At 40.5% G+C, this 20,158-nt stretch overlaps 1 protein-coding gene across 6 annotated transcripts in view; it reads left to right on the top strand.

Moving 5' to 3' along the window:
* DPY19L4 (dpy-19 like 4) overlaps positions 1-18,494 on the top strand; it is a 196,354-nt gene extending 177,860 nt beyond the window's left edge. For all 6 annotated transcript variants that reach the window (XM_089776202.1, XM_075920362.2, XM_014579001.4 and 3 more), the window contains 4 exons: positions 1,281-1,363; positions 3,955-4,087; positions 4,795-4,953; positions 10,722-18,494. In XM_089776202.1, the coding sequence (XP_089632328.1) occupies positions 1,281-1,363; positions 3,955-4,087; positions 4,795-4,953; positions 10,722-10,886 (540 nt within the window). In that variant the 3' untranslated portion in view covers positions 10,887-18,494. The remainder of the gene's footprint in view (positions 1-1,280; positions 1,364-3,954; positions 4,088-4,794; positions 4,954-10,721) is intronic.
* Positions 18,495-20,158: the final 1,664 nt, after the last annotated feature.

The following is a 20,158-nucleotide window of genomic DNA, read 5'->3' as shown; positions in this document are numbered from 1 at the left end:
AGACATTATTCCCCTTTATTCGGCACTGGTGATGCCACATCTGGCGGATTGCGTCCAGTTCTGGGCCACCCAATATAGAAAGGATGTGGATGCATTGAAGAGTATCTGGCAAAGGGCAACCAAAATGATTAGGGGATTGGAACACATGAACTATGAGGAAAGGCTGAGGGATTTTGGCTTATTTAGTCTGCAGAAAACAAAAGTGAGGAGGGGATTTGATAGGAGCCTTCAATTTCCTGAAGGGAGGTTCCAAACAGGATGGAGTGAAGCTGTTCTCAGTAGTGACTGATGGCAGAACAAGGAGCAATGGTCTCAAAGTATAGGGGGAAGGTTTCGGTTGGATATTAGGAAAAACTGTTTCACTAGGAGGGTGAAATACTGGAATGGGCTACCTAGGGATGTGGTGGAATCTCCATCCCTAGAGATTTTTAAGTACCATCTTGACAAAAGCCCTGGATTGGATGATTTAGTTAGGCTTGGTCCTGCTTTGGGCGGGGGGGGGTTGGATTCGGTGACCTCCTGAGGTCTCTTCCAGTCCTGTGATTCTATGATGATTGATTTCCTGATACAATGGTATGTATAACAATACAATAAGACTTTCTCTGCACATTTTCTGACTTCACGTATGCTGACAGTGCATTTAGATTGTTTTGAGAAAGTGTAATTCCTAAAAAGGGTTGGCAGATATAAAGCTATTTATAGTAAATAAAACTTGTTCAATTGTCTATGGAATTCTTTACTACAAATTGTTCTAACAAAACTATTTAAGGGTTTGGACACTAGAGGGCTCCATATAAATCCAGTTTAAGGGGGTTCTGTCATTATACCATAGCAGTGGGAAATTGCAAAATGTTTAAAAAATCCAAATGTTATAATAATTTTCTCTCAGAAACTTTCATAATTTTATGTTGGGGTCATTTGAGGGACAGCAGGACACTTCAATAAAATACATTGCTAGATTAAATTACGTATCATTGTTAGACCTACTGTTACCCTCTGTAGAGGGACAACTGTGATTCAGTTTACTATTCTATGCTTCAAGTTTCTGTCTCAAAAGCCAAAGGGGAAAACCTTGGATTTTTTTAAAAATAAGGGGTCAGATTAATTCCTAGTATAAATACTTTGGTACTAAATCATTGAATTTGGATCAAAATGTAGAACTTTTTATTAAATTGTAATTGGTCATCTGTAGCAATATTTCTTTTGTGAAAATAAAGACTGCAGTGTACTCTTATGTATACTCTGATGGTATGTGATAAACTTCTGTTTATTTTCTTCAGTATTTTCCAAGGATAATGGCAGAGCTTTCAGAACTGCAAGAATTATATGATTCAGATACAGTAGAACTCATGATGTGGATAAAGTAAGTGTGAACTCCTGGATATCTGTGTTTTGTTTTGTTAAAAACATTTATCTCTTGAGTCATAACAGCATATTTTATCAAGATACAGTTATTAAATCAGCATTTTCCCTCCATGCTTGACCATGTAGTTTGGGGAAGAGAGAGAAGATGAAATTACGGGCTTGATATTGCTACCATTGAAAGCAATAGGAACTTGCCATTTAATTTTAGCAGGAGTAGAAGCAGCTTCTGCATTATGTATGATTAGCTTTCATATAATGTAGTTACCAATCTTAATGGCCAGTTAAAAGACTTAAGATGGTGAATGTTCTTTATATGAAAATTCTTTGTTCTTTATAAGCAAATTTCCTGATAGGTATTTACAAAAAACATTGTTAGATACAAATACCAGGCTTGATTCTGCAAGGTGCACAACCACTTACATTCATAGCTGTGTTGCGGCCAGTGTGCTCAGCAATCGGGAGGAGCAATCCTACTGAGGTGGGAAATAAGAGATTTAAGTACATAGTAACATCATGTAGTTGGTTCAAGACTTCCACTTAGACCTGGAGGCTGTGCCTGTTCTTGTCCATGGCTAGTTGTGTTGATTATAACAAATTCTGAGAGTACAACTGACTCTTGAAGAAAAAAATAATTTATCTATAAAAATAAACTGTCTTCCAATGAGAACTACATGCCCTGTTTGGCCCTCCTACAGTCCAACTTCCATTTCATTGATGCTCCTGAACTTGATAGAATTGGGCCCATTGTGTTCAAATAGCTTAGTGATTTTAATTATACATCTTCAGAAAAGGCTAGGCTGTTAATTGTGATGTTTCAACTATTTTTTTTATTTTTGTTAATAACAGTGTAGGATATTTGTCACCCCCTGTACATCTTCGTGGCAGCAAGTAGAGCCATGTCAGATGCCTCCTGACTTTTGCATTAGCCTATTTATATTATGCATCAAGTAATTAATCACAAGGAATTGTTTTGTGATATACTCAATAAAGAGCAATCTGACTACCACTTTTTATAGCTATTGTTTGTATTTTTAATGAAAATTAGGATTTTTCATTACATGACTGAATTATTGGCTACCTAATTAAATTTCACTGATACAACTCATTTTTTCTTTTAATTTTATCACTTAGAAAAGAAGTGTATTTTATTTTGATAAATACAGAAAAATATGCCTCTCCTAGGCTTTGTGTTTGCCATCAATAAACTCCTCATACCCACAGAGAGACAATACTTAAGCAAAAGATTAAATCAAAGACCCACAAAAATCTCCTTTCCATTCCCATCTCCCACCTTACCACAAATTTCTTATACTAGTACTTACTGGCTGAGATACCTCTTCTGTCAGCTCCTTGAGTATTCTAGGATGCATTTCATCAGGCCCTGGTGACTTGCTGACATCTAACTTTTCTAAGTAATTTTTAACTTGTTCCTTTATTTTAACTTCTAATCCTACCCCATTTCCACTAGCATTCACTATGTTAGGCATCTTATCACAATCCATCATGACAAAAACTGAAACAAAGTCATTAAGCACCTCTTCCATTTCCAAGTTTCCTGTTATTGTTTCTCCCTCCTCACTGAGAAATGGGCCTAACCATGTCCTTGGTTTTCCTTTTGCTCCTAATACACTTGTAGAATATCTTGTACCCTTTATGCCTCTAGCTAGATTTAGCTCTTTTTGTGCCTTTGCCTTTCTAATTTTGTCCCTGAATACCTGTGTTGTTTGCTTATATTCATCCTTTGTAATTGTCCTAGTTTTCATCTTTTATGTGACTCCTTTTTGATTTTTAGATCATGTAAGATCTCTCGGTTGATCTATGGTGGTCTCCTGCCATACTTTTTATCTTTCCTACTCAGTGGAATAGTTTGCTTTTGGTCCCTTAATAATGTCCCTTTAAAAACCTGCCAACTCTCTTCAGTTTTTTTTTTCCTAGTCTTGCTTCCCATAGGATCTTACCTACCAGCTCTCTGAGTTTACTAAAATTTGCATTCCCAAAATCCATTGTCTCTGTTTTGCTGTTTTCCTTTCTACCATTCCTTAGAATCATGAACTTTGTGATTTCATGGTCACTTTCTCCCAAGCTGCCTTCCATTTTCAAATTTTCAACCAGTTCCTCCCTATTTGTTAAAATCAAATCAAGAACAACTCCCCCCCCCCCCCCCGTAGCTTTCTCAACCTTCTGAAATAAAAAAAAATGACTCCAATGCAGTCCAAGAACTTGTTGGATAATCTGTGCCCTGCTGTGTTAGTTTCCCAATGTATGTTTAGATAGTTGAAGTCCCCCCCATGATCACCAAATCCTGCACTTACCTAGTATGTCTGCACATACCTAGTATGTCTGAGTTTCCACCTAGCAATACAGAGGACTTTGATCATGCTACTAGGCCTTCATAATTGATTGCTAAGATCAAAATTTCAGTTGAATGTATAGATGCAGAATGGTAGCTTCATGAACTGGATTTTTACCTTAGTAGGTTGTAAGAGTCACTTGGATATTAAACTTTATGTACAATATTATTTTAGAAAATATGTCCTTGTCCTTAAACCCATGAAGTGATACTGGTTTTTGTGGGTTGTTTTTCTCCAGAAGACAAGCTCCTGTTGCTGCTGTGTTTGCTGGAAGCCCACAGCTAATGGGTGTGATTAAGCTGTGTACTGGGTGGACGGTGACAAGTCTACCTTTATATAATGATTATAATCTTCTACAAAGAAATGAGAATGTGAGTATTTGATTCCATAAATATATTGTGGTATCAGTGTGTCATTTTTCCATTGTGGAAGTTGAGATGAAATGCTTAAGATGTGTAGGAGTACTGAAAACTGTACATATTGAAGATATGTCAAGGCCACATGATAGTCTAGTGGAGTTGGAGTTCCCCAAAGTCCCTCAATTCCTAGGCCAGCTGGGGTGAGGATATATGATATATATATATATATATATATATATAAATGATAGAGGAGTTGTGAGCTCAGGAAGGTCTTGCCGTGCATACAGGGCTGTGGAGGAAAAGTCTCAAAATGATTGTCAAGACAATCACTACCCCCTGTCCAACCCTTCCACCACCTGATCCTCTCCCTCAGGACCTACTGCTTCCTATCCATCCTCCTCTGCTCCCTGCTCCTTCACTACCCCCCCAGCACTGGGACCCTGACTCTTTTTCCAAACTCCCTGCTCCCCATACTTGATGGTGCCACCCAGCAGCACATCAAGCTAGTGTCCAGAAATCCATTTCAGCTATAAAAACATATTTTCCCTTAGATATTTAGGGAAATATATTGGTAACAAATATATACAATTATTTTTAAATAATTGTCTTTTTATAATTTGATATGTATGTAACTTCTTACTCCAGATTACCCAGTGTATTTAATATGCATTTAATTTTCCATGGTTCTACTTTGTATTGAATGTTTTTCTAATCTACAGATTTATCAGATGTATTCAAAAAGGTCTGCTGAGGATATATATAAGATACTCACATCCTACAAAGCCACCTACCTAATTATAGAGGATTCAATTTGCAATGAGGTTGGACCTGTGAAAGGATGTAGAGTTAAAGACTTATTGGATATTGCTAATGGCCATGTAAGTAGCACCTGCAAAAAGTTAAATGTTTGAGTGGATGAAATAATTTGTTAAATTTAAAGAAAAATTAAATGAATGTCACAGGAATACTTAATTTGACAGTTACAGTTGGTATGTAGTCTGGATTTGATAAATATTTTAATGAATGTTAAGCTTTTGTTTTGAGAACTCCCTTGTTTGTGAATGTTTGGAAATATATGATACTTTTTCCTTGTTGCAGCATCATAGTGTAGGTATTTCCAATGTGGAAGGTGCTTTTCCATAAGTGTAGGTAATCTGCTTTCCCAGGCAGCAGTAGCTAGGTTGGCGCAAGAATTATTCTGTTGACCTAGACATATCTACGCCAGTGTTTAGATCAGCTTACTCTTACTATATATTTTAGAAATGTGCATCTAGGTGTCCATCTGTGAGTCTGTTTGTTCAAGAATTCCTCCTAAATGGTAAGAACTAGGACTACCAAATTTGGTAGACAGCTTCCTTTTCTCCTTATTTAAAGCAAGGTTGAGGGTTGCTTGTGCCAAGAAAATGGGATGTGCCTGGAATAGGATTTTTTTCCATAACATGGAAAGGGAGGGGGCTGCTAGGAGGGACAGTTATTCTATTGAGTGACTATATGACGAAGTAGGCAATAATTTTTCCCCGGGGGCCACTTCAAAAATTTTGGAAGTAGCCCCGGGCCATCCCAGAAGGGGCGGGGCCTAACCAGGAAGGGATGGGGCTACCCCACCCCCAGACCAATCATGGTCTGGGGATGGGAGAGCCCCTTTGCCCCCCCTTCCCACTAGGCACCCATGACCTGGAAGAGACTTGGCACACTCTCCCACCCCCAGGCCAGTCAGGGCCTGGGGGTGGGGGAGCACAGGAAGCCTCCTCCCGCCCTGCGAGGAGCACATGCACTTTGGACGAGGCAGGACAAAGGAAGCTTCACGCAGCTCCCCTGCCCCCAGGTTCTGATTGTCCTGGGGACAGGGGAGCACGAGAAACCTCCTCTGCTCTCTCTCCGCGCCCCCCACTGCCCTTTCCAAGCAGAACGCAGTGCTTCAAAGTGCCACATGCTCCTGGCAGAGCGGGAGGAGACTTCACGCTCTCCCTGCCCCCAGCCAATTAAGGCCTGGAGGCTGGGGAGCATGCAAAGCCTTCTCCGTGCTGCTCGCAGGGTGGGGGCAGAGTGGAGAAGGCTTCAGGGTGCTCCCCCGGCCCCAGACCTAATTGGCTTGGGGGCGGGGAAGCAGCAGGTCCTTTGTGGGCTGGATCCACCTGTTTAGCGGGCCAGATCTGGCCCCTGGACACCCTTTTGCCCACCCCTGCCATAGGGGGTGGCCACACCATTAAGACAGTGGCCAGCTTAGGGAGGGGCTTTGACTGTTGCCATTCACCATCCATGGTGAGGTTCCCGTGCTGGTATTGGGCAGAGCTCGCCTCCCTCCCATGCTGGCTCCCATTCTCCCACAGTGCAGGGCCGTCCTTAGAAATTATGGGGCCCTATGCAACTGAGGATTCTTCCCAGCCTCTACCAGAGTCCATGTGCATCCCTCTGCCTTTTTCCACCCACGGCTCCTACAGGGGCTAGACTAGAAGCTTATCTCCATCCCTCCTCTTTGCTGCTTCCCAGAACTGAGGGCTTCCCTAGTGGAGCTGCAGAGGCTGGGAACTCCTCTCTGTCCTGCATCCAGCAGCAGGGAGAGGGGACAGTGAGAAATCCTGCAGCAGTTGTGCGCATACACGTGCCCAGAGGGGCACCCGAACATTTGGTTCCCCACATTTTCAGGTGCCCTACACAGTTGCATATTTTGCGTATGCATAGGGACGGCCCTACTACAGCGGCAGCCCAATCCAAACCCCTCTTGGCCCCAGTGCTGGATAGCAGGGGAGAGTCCAGGCAGGCAGAGCAGCCCTCACTGCACCTGTCAACCTTGGGGAGCAGCTACTGGCTGGCCAGCATGGTCCCCACCACTGCGGGGGTCCATGGAGAGCTGCCACCAGCTGAGCGCACAGCCCCAGGGAGCTGCTTCCAACAGAGCAGTATGGTCCCGGCAAGCTGCCACTGCCCAGGCAGCACTGCCATGGGTGGCCCTAGGGATCCATCACCGCCTGGACAGCATCACCTCCACCATTGTGGATGGCCCTAGTGAGTCCCGATTGCCCTCGTGTTCATTTGTCAAGCACTTTTTCTTTCTTTTTCAACTCTTAAATCCCATTTCTTCTGGAGGAGCTTCTCTTCAATAATCGCCACATCTTCCCTTATCTGAACTGTTTTCTTATGTCTTGTCTTATATTCACCTTTTGTTTGACTATAATCTCTTGGGTGCAAGGAATGCAAATGCATGAAGTAGTAAAATGACTCAGTGATTTCTTGATTAGGGTGGCTGAAGAGCAATTGCATTGTTTTTAAATTGCCTGAGATGGTAGGTTCAAGTTTAATTTATCTAATCCAGGGCCATTGCAATTAAGAAGAGAAAGTCAAACTTCTGTGCAACTTGTAGCTTTGATTTCCCTTTACTTTACACCCCTTAAATTCTCTGACTTTATATTTACAAGTAGAAATTGTAATTAAAGAAGGAAAGCACATATTTAAAATTAGAAAAGCTGTGTTTTCTGTAACTGCAGAGGTTAGCTGACTATTTCTATTTATGGACAGGGCCATATTATGCTGGAGACTCAATTTAAACATTTATGCAGCAGAAAAGTCCTTAAAATGGTTTGACTGGTCAACATGGGTACGTCTACACTACAGCGCTAGTTCGAACTATCCTTGGATAGGTTGAATTTTCTTTTGGGAAGGTTGAAATTTTGTATGTGCAACACCACTATTGAGGTAGTAGGTAGATGTGCACCTCCAATCCAATCCAATCCAATTAAAGTGTGTGCGCACACACATTTTAAGCAGTCCATATGTGTGGAAGAAAATATATTAAAATAAGGGATAGTTAACAAGGAGCAATGCTCATGATATTTAATATGAAATTAAATACAAAGGAAAAGTAACACTATACTTGGAATACATGTATCATCATCCTTTTTAACAACTCAAGCTAGTAAACACACCAAAATGCATATTATCCATACAGAGCTCAGCTTTAAGATGATAAATAATTTTGAGTCAACTAGAAATAGTATTTGCAAGGAGAGCATGACTAATACATATTTACTGACACTGGAAAGGAGAGTAAAAGGCATTCACTAAAGCTTACACAGTTTCTCTGTGGAATATTTAGGATCCATGCTGTAAAAACAGATAAGTTCTCCTGATTTGAAATTTTCACCTTGTGTGTGTCACCAAGGAGGGATAGCCATATTAGTCTGTAACTGAAAAAAGAATGAATGGTCCTGCAGCACCTTAGAAACTAACAAAACTCAAAGAGTAGAATCCCCCAGAACAAATTAACACATGACTTCAGGGTTTGTGGACAGATGCATGTTTCAAAGAGCTTGCAAATAAGGTTTCATCCTAAAAATGAACTAAGATCACACCTAGTATTTGCTACTTCTGACTCATAAAAGCCAGAATTCTACCACATAGCAAATATCTAGTTTTAATGCAATACAGTATACCATGTATTAATTAGTAACACAGGATTTTAAAAAAATCATTAAGATCAGAGTTATAGATATCTGCAACACTCCAAAAAAAATCTGTTAAAATAATATTTTTCTTTCTTATATTAAGCTATTAACATCTATGTAAACTTTGTCTGAAATCTAATCATGCAAATGTACTGGCACACACCCACCCCATGAAGCTTGTTTCCCCCTCCCCCCCAGCCCCAGATAGAGAAGACTGCAGCAAGTGAGCCAGGGACACCCGAACAAACGCCCACCCCCTCCACTTCACTGCACAGATGCCAGCACTTATCCCTGTACAATCTGCTCCCCAGAGCCCAGGTGGGGCCTGGGATAAAATCCTGCTTCTCAAACTAGCAGGCATTAGCAGTCTGTCCTGTCCTAACTCCCAGCTTAAGCACAAACAAATTATCCACACCTCCCCCCACCTCCACCTTGCCAAGTGCCAGCACTCATCCATCTCCTTTTTACCCCACTTATTCCATGCAGCCAACCCCTGATCTCCGACTTCTCAGGAGGTTTGAGAGTGCTAAGTTTCTGCCTCTTTTCTTCCGCAGACAGGACCCTCCAAACTCCTCTGCCCTCCCCCTCAGCCAATTACTCCCCTCCCTCACTCCCTCCCGCTCCTCCTCCCCCCTCCCTCCCAGACACTTATTCCCTTATTATCTCACTTTGTACTTGATCTGGGACCAGCTCAGTTTCAAGCAAGCAGCTAACTCCATTTAGCTGCTTGCTTAGCAAGATGACTTCCCGCCCCCTGCTGGTCAGCTGAGCTCCCTGCCTTCATGGGAGCTTTGAACTTTTGAGCAGAGCTCAGAAAATAGCTGTGTGATAGCGCAGCTACACAGCTTTTAGGAAACTAAGGTGGCATTACTCTAGCAATGACTCCTCAGGGGAAGGAGGACTGCACTGCCTGGCCTGCAGCTCCAGGGGTGGGGGTCAGGGCTGTGCTGCCCAGCCCCAGTTGGCAGCTGAGCCAGGGCTGTGCTACTCTACCAGAGGGTCCTCCCAGAGTTGAGGGGGCACAGCAGTGGTCCTCCCCCCTCTCCCCAGTCCAGGGGTGGCAAAAGGGTCTTTGTGGGCTGGATCTGGCCTGCCAAGCAGGTTGATCTGGCCTGTGGAGGCCCTGCCGCTCCCCTGCCCCCAGGCCAGTTAGGGTCTTGGGGCAGGGGGAAGCGCACAAAATGTTCTCCACTCAGACAGGAGCACACGGCACTGATTGGCCTGGAGGTGGGGGAGCACAGGAAGTCTTTTCCCACCACCAGGGGCATGGGTGCTTAGTTGGGAAGGGGGGGGCAAAGGGGCTTTCCCACCCCCAGACCAATCATGGTGTATGGGTGGGAAAGCCTGAAGCATTGTGGCCCCATTCCTTCCTTTTGAGGCCCCACCCCTTCCAGTGCAGCCCCGGGCCACTTCACAAATTTTTGAAGTGACCCCGGGCAAAAAATTATTGTCCACTGATGGGTTTGGGGCTTGCAGGCCATTGGCCCAAGTTAGTGCCCCCAACATATAGAGCCTTGGCCTCTGCCAACCAGTCTCTTACTGATTCGACCCCTTTCCCCCTCATGATCATTGTGGAGCATAACTGTCCCTGTTCTCAGACTCTTCCCTTTCCATGTTATGGAAAACTATCAGATTTTAGGCGCTTCCCATTGTCCTGGTATAACTAAACAATGACCTTGCTTTCAATTAGAAGAAGAAGCTACATTCAAAATTTGGTGGTCCTTGCTCTTACCATTTAGGAGGAGTTCTTAAAAAAAATGGACCCTCAGATGAACAGGCAGACAGACAGATGCACATTCTAAAATATATAGCAAGAAGAAGATTAATTATGTACTGGTAACTTGAGAGTGAGGAGTTCACTTTACTTAATCCAAAATTAACAGGGAAGACAGAACTCTTAGTATTATTGCTATAGGTGCAAATGTTAAACAGTGCTGTATTTAAGAAGAAAAGGGTAGGCTAAATGGCTTTTAGAAAATAATACGTTAAGCCTTTTGCCTCTATTGATTTTCAGGGGTACCAATCTAGAACTAGTTTTAATCAATTCACAAGCATTAAAAAACCACAAAGCATAGGGGAAGCTGTTTTCAGCCATTTATGTATATTTGCGTTATGCCTGTTGGAATTGTATAATATAGAAATGAAAGATTAATCATATGTTCTGTTGTTAGATTTCTATTAACAAATTTCTTCTTATCTGATAGGTGGTTTGTGACGAAGGTGACAGTTATGCCTATTCTAAATATGGACGATTTTGTCATGAGATCAAAATGAACTATTCTCCATATGTGAATTATTTTACTCGGGTATACTGGAACAGATCCTACTTTGTGTATAAAATAAACACTGTGATATCCTTCCAATCTTGAAAAACCATGGAGATGTCTTTTTGAAGAGTGACCGTGTAGGAATTAATAGAAGGAGTTCTTATTTTCCAAAGTGACTTTTTGCAGAGAGAAGTGGGAGCATGCCAAATGCTCATGCTGTTGGTCTTCCAAACTGGAATTCTGTGGACTACAGCTCTACAAGCAAGAGTATCGTCGTCTAAGGAAATGTGAGCACTAGTCAATTTTACAGTCTCTACAAAGTATGACCATCTGCCGTAATTCTTACATTTTTCTTCACAGTTTTTCCCATTTTGAATCATACTAATTTTCATGTAAATAAAATGTCTAGCCTAAATGTTGCAAAAAATAAATAAATTCAAGATGAACCTACTTTCGTAAATACAGAAAAATTATAATCAGGTTGATGTAAATTCATGCCATTATAAAGCTTTTCTTTTCTAGCATTTAAAACTATCAAAGCATCCATGCAAATAGCTTGATTTTCTGCTAACAGGACTGTCTTTAACTATGTGCATTACTGTGTTAATTACAGACACATTCACGTTTTCTCTGTGCGTAGATACAGTATTTTTGTATGAGCCAAATCCTGAAGATTTTACTTAGGCCAAAACCCCCATAAACTTTTACTTTAATGCATGGACAATGGGGTTCACCTATGTAGACAAGGATCAGGAGTAGGTCTTTGGGATTTGGCCACATTAAATAATATTTGTTCATTTTATTCAATTAAATAGGTGTTTTGTGGTTAATATTGGTATAACATTGCCACACATTTTATTTAAGCTCACACACACACAATGAAGCCATGCTAAACCAGTGGATAACTGTTTAAAAATATATGCATAGAATGAATTGAGAGTATACTGTCAAGATATTTTTTAAGAATTTTGGAAAATATTTTATCCCTTAACTTTGTTTTAGCTTCCCCACACCTTTCTAACCAGTTTCCTAATGAATTCTCTGTTTATGCAGTTTAGTTAGTTGCTATTTGATGTGTTTCTGCTATAATGGATGCTTGTTTGTGTCCTACTTTTGGCCTGATCTAGGTGTGCTGAAACAAAACACTGCAAAAGTACTTTTGCTTGAGTGAGGAGTGCAAAATCATTCCCACTATCTCTGCTGGAAAAATGTAAATCCAAAGAATTTAACTTCTATGAAATGAGCATATGCGGCAAGAACATGGTGCATGTGTATGCTTACCATTTCCTCTGTGAACATAGGTTTGTTTATTGTTATACTAACAGTGCTGCAATATCAAATAACTTGTGGTCTTTTTTAAAGACTTTATTGTTGCAAATGTCGTCACATCGGTAGTCCAGTTTTAATTTCTATATGTGCTAATTTTAAGGCTTAAAAACCTTGACAATGTTTATATTATCCACTTTATTTTAAACCAGGGCAAATCTATAAAACAAAAAAATAATGGGTTTGGTGATCTGAAGGAAAAATGGTTTTTAGTATAGTTGAGTGGCAGGATATAGTAAGTAGCCTTATATCAGATGTAGCCTTGAACATTCATTATATTAAGAATGTGTGTGCGTTTGTATTGTATATAAAGTTCACTAACAGTATGCGTTATTTGTGTATTTATACACAAGTGCATATGTGTATCTGCACTGAACATTAAGACTTTTCAGTCACCACAGTAAACTAATGCATCATCTTCAGCTACTGCAAGGTATGGGAACCTTTTAGTGATCTTTTTTCTGTGTGATAGATTGAATGTAGATGTATTTAATATTTTGAAATAACTCTAGAACTCCATATGCAGTTGGAGTTTATTATGATTGACTGTCAGGGATGTCATACCTATGTGTCTCATTCCTAGTAAATGTCTGAGTCTAAGTGTTCATGAATTCCATTTCATAATAGCCCTAAGGCATTCCAGTAGTTATTTTTAGGGTGACTGTTGCACTCATTAGTGGCTGAAATCACTTAGTCAGTGGCCTCATGCCTTATAACAGCATTCAATGTGCAATATTTTAATTACCCTGCAATGGGCTGCCTATTGTGTTTTACTTCAGTGTATAGTACTAAGTAATATATAGTTTGAATACACACACATAGAATACATGTGTAGAGAAAAATACAGCTAATGGCCATTGTATACATCTGAAAATAAATCCAGTCTATAGCACTTTTGCCTTTATACGTCTTTGAATAGACATGTTAGCTCATTTCATCCGTGACATAATATTCTTAAGTTTTATCATTTTTAGTGATGTTGCTACTTCAGTTGATTCTGCTTTAGGATAATCAAAATCAGGAGGATTTTTAAGGTAGACACAGACACACACACTCACACAACCACAGAGGCATTGAGACATTGGGTTAAAGAAAACAGAGTCTTGTAACTGCAGGGAAGTGTTGCCATTGTAATTCCAGTTAGAAGGGAAAAATATTTAAATAATTTAACCTAAAAAATCAGAACTTTGGTTTGAACATCCAATCTGCTTGCTGGCCTGCTTATGAAATAACCAAAAAAAGTGTCATTTACTAAATGTCTATTCTCATTCCAGCTTTTTGTGTAGAACACAAGTTCCATGGTGTTCCCAGGAAGGGTTAAATAGGGCTTTTCACAGAAGTAAACTGCAGTTATGTCCAACTTGCTTACCATCATAGGTCACTAGCATTACAAGGCTACTGAAAGAATAAAAACTCATAGTTCAGAGGCATGAGAACATACTGAAAAATCACATCTGTGTTACTGTAGATGTTGCAATCCATTTGAAATATGTGCCTTGAAAACTTTATTAAACAAACAAAATAAACTCGTGTTTATTTTTGTGAGGATTTTTAATCCATTTCCTTTGTGGTTGATGGAGCTTCAATTGTATCTTATTTTCAGCAGGAAAAGATCCTAGTAAATTCATAAATGATCTGGAGAAAGGGGTAAGCAGTGAGGTAGTAAAGTTTGCAGATGATACAAAACTGTTTAGGATAGTCAAGACAGAAGCAGACTGTGAGGGACTCCAAAAAGATCTCACCAAACTAAGTGATTGGGCAACAAAATGGCAAATGAAATTTAATGTGGGTAAGTGTAAAGTAATGTGGGTAAGTGTAAAGTAATGCACATCGGGAAAAATAACCCCAACTATACGTACAGTATGATGGGGGCTAATTTGGCTACGACAAATCAGGAAAGAGATCTTGGAGTTATCATGGACAGTTCTCTGAAAACTTCCACACAGTGTGCAGCGGCGGTCAAAAAGGCAAATAGGATGCTAGGAATTATTAGGAAAGGGATAGAAAATAAGACACAGAATACCTTACTGCCCCTGTATAAAACTATGGTACGCCGACATCTCGAATACTGTGTACAGATGTGGTCTCCTCACCTCAAAAAAGATATTTTAGCCTTGGAAAGGGTTCAGAAAAGGGCAACTAAAATGATTAGGGGTTTGGAACGGGTCCCATATGAGGAGAAGTTAAAGCGACTGGGACTTTTCAGTTTGGAAAAGAGGAGACTGAGGAGGGATATGATAGAGGTTTATAGAATCATGAGTGGTGTGGAGAGGGAGAATAAAGAAAAGTTATGTATTAGTTCCCTAAATAGAAGAACTAGAGGACACCAAATGAAATTAATGGGGAGCAGGTTTAAAACGAATAAAAGAAAGTTCTTCTTCACACAGCGTGTAGTCAACCTGTGGAACTCCTTGCCAGAGGAGGCTGTGAAGGCTAGAACTATAACAGAGTTTAAAGAGAAGCTAGATAATTTCATGGAGGTTAGGTCCATAAAAGGCTATTAGCCAGGGGATAAAATGGTGTCTTTAGCCTCTGTCTGTCAGAGGCTGGAGAGGAATGGCAGGAGACAAATTGCTTGATCATTGTCTTCGGTCCACCCTCTCTGGGGCACCTGGTGCTGGCCACTGTCGGTAGACAGGATACTGGGCTAGATGGACCTTTGGTCTGACCCAGTACGGCCATTCTTATGTTCTTATGTAGTAACCTCCTACTAAGGTGATACTGATGTGAATCTCATAGTAGCGTCTGTGCCAGCCATTTTATTTACAACCATTGGCTACACCAGCCCAGAGAAAATGTTGAATTTACATGGCAAGATGTTGCTTTTGTTCTGGTTTACTTCCTCCTTCCCATGGTGAACCCTCAACCCCTCTTATACTTGCTCAGTCTCAACGAACAAAAATATTATCTGAAAAGGTTATAGGTAGAAGGTAGGAGTATTTTATTGCTCTAACCCCTTGGTGGGGAACCCGCAGGCCAGGCGCCACTTTCCACAATTCCCATTGGCCGGGAATGTTGAACCATGCCAAATGGGTGCTGCTCTGTGCCTGTAGACACTCAGTAAACAAACCATCTTGCAGCCCACTAGCAGCTAACCCTGACAAAGGTTCCCCACCCTGCTCTAACATTTCACCTTCAAATTTAGTCAGGTCACAAGTGCAATGAGATTGGCAATATCAGCCTAGTCCCTAAAGCATTCTTGTCCAAGGACTACCAATTGAACCTCCCTAATCCAGCATCCTCAGGACCTGATCAGTGCTGAACCAGAGAATATGCCATATCACAGGAGGTCAATATTGTATAGGAGCATTACCAATACTTCAGTTGCTTACTGGGCTCTTAAAAGAGATGTAGGGGTAAACTAGAGCTAAATAACAGACAAGAACACTGAGAACCAGGACTACTGGCTGTAAACAAACTCTATGGGACCAAGGGAAACTTGGTCACATTCATGATAAGTGGACATTTGGCTAACTAAAATCATGCTGAACCATGGATGTTGCCGAGCCAGAGTGCGCCACACTAGGGAGGTTCAACCTGCACTAGGTATGTAAGTGTCTATTAGATTATCCGATAAGCAAATGCTTATCAGAAAGAGGCAGCAAGGGGAGGGTGGGGAGCTAGTAAAGCTGGTTTTCCCCCAGCACCATCTCTGTGGAGGGTAGGAGAGGCAGATGTATAGTGGGAAACAAAGTGAATGGGGATTGCTTCAGTCCCCGCTCGCGCCAATTCCCTCTGTGGGCGCTTCTGCTTTTGAAATGTACAAGAGCCCTGTAGGGCTCTTGTACATTTCAAAAGCAGAAGTGCCACAGGGAACACAGGGTGAGCAGAGACTCAAGCAGTCCCCACTTGCCCTGTGCTTTCTGCAGCACCCTGCTTAGCTGCCTCTAGAAGAGGCAGCAAAGGGAGGACAGGAGCCAGTGCTGGGGGGAGCTGGCTTAACAGCCAGTTTCCCCCCAGCACCGTCTCTGGGGTGCTGCCTGCCCCCACCCCACTGCCTCTATCAGAGGCTGAAGGGGGGGGGGGTGGTAAGGGATGCTGCTGCGAAGCAACCCCAATTCTGCAAGGGTCCCAGTGTGGGGGCGGGGGGCACAGCTCCCCAGACAAGGGCTGTTGCTGACAAGCAACTCCTGTTTGCAGCGGCCAGGGCTGGTCACGGGCAGGAGCTGCTGCCTGAGCAGGCCCTGGCCATCGTGAACAGGGGCTGCTCCGGCACCAGTCCTGTTCACAGCAGCCAGGGTTGTCTGCTGCAAATTGGGGTTGCTTGACTAAGCACAATCTGGGACCAAGCAGTCCCAGCTCACGCTGATTGCTGCGTCTCTGCATTTTAAATGTTGTAAGAGCCCAGAGGCTCTTAACTACATTTAAAATGCAGAGCCACAGTACAGGTGACTCTGGAGCCAGCACGAGTCAGGACTGCTCAGTCCTGGCTCAAGTCGGCTCCTGGAGCTACCCTTTGCTGTGGCTCTGCAGAGGCACTTACTGAGTAATCGTATAGTCGATATAAATTGTATCGACTATACAATTAGCCAAATAATCTCATTTTAAAATCCTTAACCAGTACTACATAGTTTGACACAGTTTTGCATAATTGTCTAGAAGAAATGTAGGACTGGATTAACAAGAACGATTGAGGTCATGGTTAAGATTTGTTGTCCAAGATATGTAACACTTTGATTAACTCTTAATACATTGAAGCAGCACTTTCACTTCCTCCAAAATAAATTAATTTTTAAAGCTAACTGTAACCATTTGGGAAACAAAGTTTTACAAAGAACAAACGTTAATTGACGTTTTAGGTTTTTTCCAATTACTCGCATTGTTGTTGTTAACACATAAACAGTAAGTCTTTAGGGACCAAATCTTGCTTGCCTTATTCATGTAATTTAGTGTCTGGGTGCCCAAATCTTGAAGCAGTCAAATTATCCCTTTGGTTTTACAGGAATAAGAGCTTCAATATTAGGTCCTAGATCTGCACATTTTCAGTGAACCACATGTTGAGTACCAATGTTAACTTTACACAATCCCTGTACTTTAACCAATATCAACAGGAGAAATTACTATGTAGGTGTGTATACATTTAGAGAGTTCTTCTATCCTGCTATCATGTTTTAGACTTTAAATGTGCAGTCTTTATTATTAATGACATTTAAACCCACAAATCCCCCATGTATATGCAAATAGACTCAAAGTACATTGGAATAAGGATGTAGCAAAAATAGAGATTATTTCAATTCAAGTAGGCTTGGCAGAGTTGGATTATTTTGATGGATGATAAATATGTTTAAGCATGTTTTTATTTTTATCTAATGTTCAGTTGAGAAATTATTGGGGGGTCAGATAATTATTTACTGTAGATGTTGAGATTCAAAAAGTTAAATCTCTATAATCATTAAAACATAAATTGTCAACATCAGACGTTAAAATATTTACTATAAATACCCTTTATCAAACGCTAATAAGTTCTCAGGCATCATTTTTGTTACTATGTCCATCTGTAAATTGTCAATTATTGATGGAAATATTTTAGTTGGTTTGTGTGTATACAGAGAAGTCAATGTTTGCCTATATTTACTGATAAAAATCTAATCCTTCCAAGCCTAAATACAAGCAATATTTCACTGAAATAATACCTCCTCTTTAAGATGTTTAATTGTGTGTTGAGTAAAGAAGTGGAAGCTAAAGGAACATGCAGTGCATGTTTATATAGTAACCATGTTTTTTACATTGTCCGTGCAGTCAACATGTATTGTGTTCTTATAATTATGTTGTTTCATGTTTTAAAAGTTGTCTACATATGGGGCCAAAAATATTTAAAGACTTTTTTTAATTCTTTGGTACCTTAATTGCTATTCAAGTGTGTTATTAGAACTGGTGGTATTTTAGACATAAATACAGGTAAATATATATGTGACTGTACTTTTGAAGGTGATGAGATTATAAAGGGGTTTTATTTGATGGAAAAAGGAATGTGCAGTGTATTATAAAAAAATTTAACTTTGTACTTTGAGAATAGAAACATTGTGCTACCAATGCTTTATTTTTTCCTGTTGACACTAATTGATAGAGCGTGTGGCATAATTAATATACCTCATCATGTGCAGGTATTTGATTACAAACCTAAAAGGAATTATATTGATTGTCTGTTGGGACAGGTCGCTGTCGATACAATTAGTATACAGTACCTATTTTCTCCTTTGACAGAAGTTTTGTCTTTGCAAAAGAATAAATGCTAAAACTGATGAATATGGATCACTTGAGAGACAAAAGGTTTTTACCTGTTTTTGAGACCTCAAATATTCTTTCAAGGAAAGAAGTTTCTTAGTTCGTGGTAAAGTAATATGCTCGTTCTGTTACAGTAATAAAATTGTTTTTGTATTGTTATTGTGGGTTTTTTCTTATACAACAGCTTTCAAGTAAGTTAAAATATTACATAAAGTTCTTCAAATATTTGTGTCTTTTAAGACCATAAGAACAGCCATACTGGGTCAGACCAAAGGTCCATCTAGTCCAGTGCCCTGTCTTCCGACAGTGGCCAATACTAGGTGCCCTGAGAGAGAATGAACAAAACAGATTATCAAGTGATCCCTCCCCGTCACCCATTCTCAGCCTCTTGACAAACAGAGGCTAAGGACTCCATTCCTACCCATCCTGGCTAATATCTCTTGATGGACTGAACCTCCATTAATTTATCTAGCTCTTTTTTTAACCCTGTTAAAGCCCTGGCCTTCATAACGTCTTCTGGCAAGGAGTTCTACAGATTGACTGTGCATTGCATGAAGAAGTATTTCCTTTTGTTTGGTTTAAACTTGCTACCTATTAATTTCATTTGGTGATGCCTAGTTCTTACTGGAACAAGTAAATAACTTTTCCTAATTCATTTTCTCCACACAAGTCATGAATTTATAGGCCTCTATCATATCCCCCCACTTTAGTCTCCCCTTTTCTAAGATGAAGAGTCCCAGTCTTTTTAATCTCTCCTCATATGGCAGCCATTCCAAACTCCTAATCTTTTTTGTTGCACTTTTGTTGCTAAGATATCTTTTTTTAGATGAGCTGACCACATCTGTATGCATTATTCAAGATTTAAGTGTACAATGGATTTATACAGAGGCAATAAGATATTCTCTATCCCATTTTTAATGATTCCTAACTTTTTTGTTTACTTTTTCATTGCTGCTTCACATTGAGTGGATGTTTTCAGAGATCTATCTATGGTGTCTCCAAGATATCTTTCTTGAGTCGTAATAGCTAATTTCGTTCCCATCAATTTGTACATATAGTTGGGATTATGTTTCCCAATGTGTATTACTTTGCATTTATCAACATTAAAATTAATTTGCCATTTTATTGCCCAATCTCCTAGTTCTGAGAGATCCTTTTGAAGCGCTTCACAGTCTGCTTTGTTCTTAACTATCTTGAGCAGTTTAGTATCATCTGCAAATTTTGCCACTTCACTGTTTACCCCTTTCTTCAGATCATTTATGAATATGTTGAACAGGAGTGGTCCTAGTAAGGACACCTATGGATCACTTTTCTCCATTTTGAGAACTGACCATTTATTCCTACCCTTTCTTTCCTATCTTTTAACCAGTTATCAATCTATGAAAAGACTGTCTTTCTTATCCCATGACAGCTTACTTTACTTAAGAGCTTTTGGTGAGGGGCCTTGTCAAAGGCTTTCTGGAAATCTAAGAATACTACATCCACTGTATTTACTCCCTCCCCTCCCTCCGCCCCCCAAATCAACATGCTTGCTGGCGCCATCAAAGAATTCTAGTAGATTAGTAATGCACAATTTCCCTCTACAGAAACCGTGCTGACTTTTTCCCCCAACAAATTATGTTCATCTATGCGCCTGACAATTCTGTTCTTTACTATAGTTTCAACTATAGGTTTCTGTAAAGGGAAATTATTGTTTCACCTATTATGTTTTAGAGCAGAATAGTAATCATGAAGCACTTCAGCAATATCCGGCCTATTAAAGCTGGATCTGTATGCCATAGTGACAGTGATAGCTGTTGAGAAACACATTGGTACAAAGTAGA

The sequence above is a fragment of the Pelodiscus sinensis genome, chromosome 2, assembly GCF_052426305.1.
Source record: "Pelodiscus sinensis isolate ZL-2025 chromosome 2, ASM5242630v1, whole genome shotgun sequence".
Classification (NCBI taxonomy): domain Eukaryota; kingdom Metazoa; phylum Chordata; order Testudines; family Trionychidae; genus Pelodiscus; species Pelodiscus sinensis.
Note: the sequence above shows the minus strand (reverse complement) of the source record. Positions and strands in the feature narration are given on the sequence as shown.